The sequence below is a fragment of the Lipotes vexillifer genome, unplaced genomic scaffold, assembly GCF_000442215.2.
Source record: "Lipotes vexillifer unplaced genomic scaffold, Lipotes_vexillifer_v1.1 scaffold1002, whole genome shotgun sequence".
NCBI classification, from domain to species: domain Eukaryota; kingdom Metazoa; phylum Chordata; class Mammalia; order Artiodactyla; family Lipotidae; genus Lipotes; species Lipotes vexillifer.
The window spans coordinates 752120-756299 of NW_006796766.1; the positions used below are offsets into that span (position 1 = coordinate 752120).

A 4180-nucleotide genomic window follows, 5' to 3' on the forward strand; every position below is an offset into this window, starting at 1 on the left:
TTAAATAATATTACCATATGACCTAGCTATTGCGTTCCTAGGAATATACTCAAGAGAATCGAATACATATGTCCAACTTGAAAATTTACACTGATATTTATAGCAGCCAAAATTATGGAAACAACCCAGATGTCTATCAGCTGATAGATGGATAAATAAAATGTGGCATATTAATACAATGGAACATTATTCAGCAGTAAAAGGGAATGAAGGACTGATACATGCTATGACTTGAATGAACCTTTAAAACATGCTCAGTGAAAGAAGCTAGTCACAAACGGCAACATAGTATATGATTCATTATGTATGAAACGTCCAGACTAGGCAAATCCATAGAATCAGAAAGTTGATGGGGCAGAGGTCATGGAGAATAAGTGGCTGCTGATGGGTTAGGGTTAGGATTTCTTTTCAGGGTGATGAAAATGTTCTAAAATTGATTGTGTAATGTTGCAAAATTCTGTAGTATACTAAGTCATTGAGTTGTGCACTTAAAGGATAAATTATGTGGTATGTGAGTTATACCTCAGTAAAACTGTTTAAAAAAAAAGTGGAACAAATCCTAATATATATGGTCAGATGATTTTTGACAAGGGTGACAAGATCATTCAATTGGCGAAAGGACAACTTTTCAACGAGTAAGTGTTGGGGATGCTGGCTATCCACCTGCAAGAAAAAGAAAATGAAGTTGGAACTTTACTTTTACACCATATTAAAAAACTTAGGGCTTCCCTGGGGGCGCAGTGGTTAAGAATCCTCCTGCCAATGCAGGGGCCGTGCGTTTGAGCCCTGGTCCGGGAAGATCCCACGCACCACGGAGCAACTAAGCCCGTGCGCCACAACTACCGAGTCTGCGCTCTAGAGCCCGTGTGCCACAACTACTGAAACCCGCCTGCCTAGAGCCCGTGCTCCGCAGCAAGAGAGGCCACCACAATGAGGAGCCCACGCACCGCAACGAAGAGTAGCCCCCGCTCGCCGCAACTAGAGAAAACCCGCACGTAGCGGTGAAGACCCAACGTAGCCAAAAATCATAAATAAATAAAATAAGTTTATTTTTTAGAAAATCAAAAAAATAAAAAAAGAAGGTGGAAGAAGGAGAGATAATGTCAGAAAAATAGAAAACATTTTAATGTGTGGTGAGCCAGATAGGATGGCTTGTTATAAACCAAATATATCCATCTTTAATATGGTGATATATACTGAACCTTCACGTGTGTGGTAGTATCTTAAAAGTGTTAAAAAGTCCTGTAGTTGAGAGATATTAATATATTACACCAGATGTTGGCAGACTTTCTCTGTAAAGGTAAATATTTAGGCTTTGTGGGCCATGGAGTGTGTGTAGTAGCTACTCAGCACTGCTGTTACCGTGTGAAAGTAGCCAGAAATAGTACATAAATTAAGGATCATGGATGTTTTCCAATAAAACTATTTACAAAATCAAGTGGCCAGCCAGATAACAAAGGTTTTTGAGCACAGAAGTCTTTTTCCATGAAGTCTGGCACACTAGTTCCTAGTCTTGAATTAATAGTGTACTCTTTTTGGAAATGTTACTGAAGGCCTAGCCAGCTGAATAATGTGTCCCTCAGGAGTATATTTAAAGACTGATAGAGCATGGCTTGTTCCAGGACTTCAGGGATGGCCAGCAGTGGGATATCTGTTAATCTGATTCATTGCATTAGTAGGTTAAATATCCATATGATCTCATCAGTAGATAAAACATCATTTTATATAATTTAATACATAGAAATATATAGATTAACTTAAACGTGAAAAATAAAAACGCTAGTTAAGTAGAAAAACAGAAAAATTAATAGAAGGGATTTTTATTTTCTTATGGTAAGGAGGGCCTTTCTCAGTATGACTCCAAGAGCAGAAATCTTAACTATAAAAAATGTTCAGATATGATACATGAAATACAACCTCTGTGTGATAAAAGAGAGTATAATAAAAGTTAAAGAAAAAACTGCATACACTTAAAGATCAAGTAAGTCTTGAAAACTACACTCTGAAGTGTTAACAGTGTTTACTTTTTAAAGGTTAGATATCAGGTAACCTTTCTTATGTACTGTTTAAAGAAGCATGTATAACTTATAATCAGCAAATGTAAAGATACTTCCATTTTGGCAAGAATAATAGAGAAGGATAAATTGTATTTATTCTGTTTATCTAGGCAAGAAAGTATTTAACACGGGAGACTTTTTTTGAGAAGTTTCAAATAAGTTTTAGCATATAAAGACAACTTTGATTATACAGATAATACCATGTATAACAGCTTAAAGCATGACTAGGTAGTATTTATACTATAACAGCTTTCTAAACTGTGAAATGATATTAAATGTTATGAGTAAACATTATATTTTTAATTTTCTTAAGTTCTTTTGACATTTACATTTGAAACCTATGTTATTATATTAGTTTTTCTGCTTATTTTAAGTTTAATAAAATATATAAAGTTAATATGGTTTGTTACTCCACAGGCTTGGGCAAATAAAATTCATCTTAATGCAAAATTAAGTAAAATAAATGCTGTTTAATTTTAGAGCTATACTACAAAATTCCTGGGCTGAAGTCATGGATTTAATATTGAAACCCCGTTCTGGAGGTGAGAATAAAAATAATCTTAAGGAAAAAAAAAAAGAATATATGACTAGGTATTCATGGAATTGCTTTGAATTGAAGTATAGGTACAAATTGGGGTCATTATTTCAGAATTTTTAAAACTTTTTAAAGTAAAACGTATAGTTTATGTCTTTTTTTACACAAGTTTTATGTATATATTTGAGATTTATAATTTATATCTTATTTTCAGGTCTTTAGCTCATCTAATTTATTAATTCATAAATGAATGCATTCATTTCCTTTTCTCCATGCAGTATTAAATCTCTGAACATATAGGAATCCAAACAGATTTCACTGGTGGTTAATTTGTTAAAGCAAAATGTAAATACAGTATAAAAACTTGGCAAAACACACTGAGGATTTTTAAGTTTGGAGAGTTCATTAAAAACTGTCATACTGTATGGAAAAGGATTTAAGTACCACTTTACAAATCAGCAAAATAATTATGCCCACTTTGGATAATTATTCATTTGCAAGTTAAAAGAGATAAGGTTGTCTAATTTTATGGAAAGGAACCCATTAAATTTGACAATACAATAGAAAAAGAGAGGGAAGGAAGAAAGGACTACCAAGGTTTTGTCTGATGTTGAGTCAGCTTGATAATGAACAGTCATTGGCTTTAACTCCTGGGGTGGTAGCATGTTGAAAGCCATCTAGTTCTGTAAACTTTCTGCCCTTCCCATCTTTTCACTTTCTGATGGTTATTCTCAGGAGACCAAAAGCGCTTCAGAGTATCTCTCTTACAAATAGCACTTTCTAATTTTGTGTTCTCTGTGAAGTGTTTTAAGTTATAGAACTGTCTTTTGGATAAATTGTTTAATCACAGCTTTTTTTCCCCCCACCAGCTGAAAAGGGGTACTTGGTTAAATGCAGGGAGGAATGGGCGAAGACCAAAGACCCAGCCGCTGCCCTCCGAAAACTACCTGTCAAAAGGTGTGTGGAAGGGCAGCTTCTCCGAGGACTTTCAAAATACGGACTGAAGAATATAGTCTCTGCATTTGGCATAGTGAGTGCAATTTGTGAAGTCAGGCACTGACTCGAGGTGGCTCAATGCTCTGAACTTTTTATCTTTAAATATTTTACTAAATTTTGGAAGAACAGAAGGTAAATAAGGATCCTTTGGCGATCTCTGAGAGGGGTGTTGCCTGCGGGATCCTTGCTGAGACCCTGGGTGGTGATAGGGGAGGATGGTGGGTGCAGGCCGTGGGGCAGTAGTTGTTAACATGCAAGGCACGAGGAAAGCGTCTGTGTGGAAAATACCTACAAGGAAGTTTAAATTAAGTATCTTGGTATTTGAGAAATTCAGAGCCCATCATAGAGTTCATTTCTTAGTCTCTGTAGCATCAGAGCTGTAACCTGCTTCAGTGAGAGGGTTGCACAGTAAGTGATCTAAATGACTACATTTTAGTGTGGTTTCGCTGTGGTGATTCAAGACTGGGTAGCATCATGGTAAGTGTAGCCTATACTGGTGTTTGCGTACTATAGTACAGATAGACTAAAGTTGAACTCCTAACTGTAAGTCTTGATTACTCTCCCCCAGATATACAAAAAAATCAGGATTCCT

General features: G+C 35.8%; 1 protein-coding gene across 1 annotated transcript in view; it reads left to right on the forward strand.

The window, feature by feature from the left end:
• The window catches only part of PUS7 (pseudouridine synthase 7), a 57939-nt gene that overhangs the window by 46464 nt on the left and 7295 nt on the right, over nt 1–4180 (forward strand). The window contains exons 10-11 of the mRNA XM_007468982.1: nt 2538–2599; nt 3462–3622. Of these exons, the coding sequence (XP_007469044.1) occupies nt 2538–2599; nt 3462–3622 (223 nt within the window). The remainder of the gene's footprint in view (nt 1–2537; nt 2600–3461; nt 3623–4180) is intronic.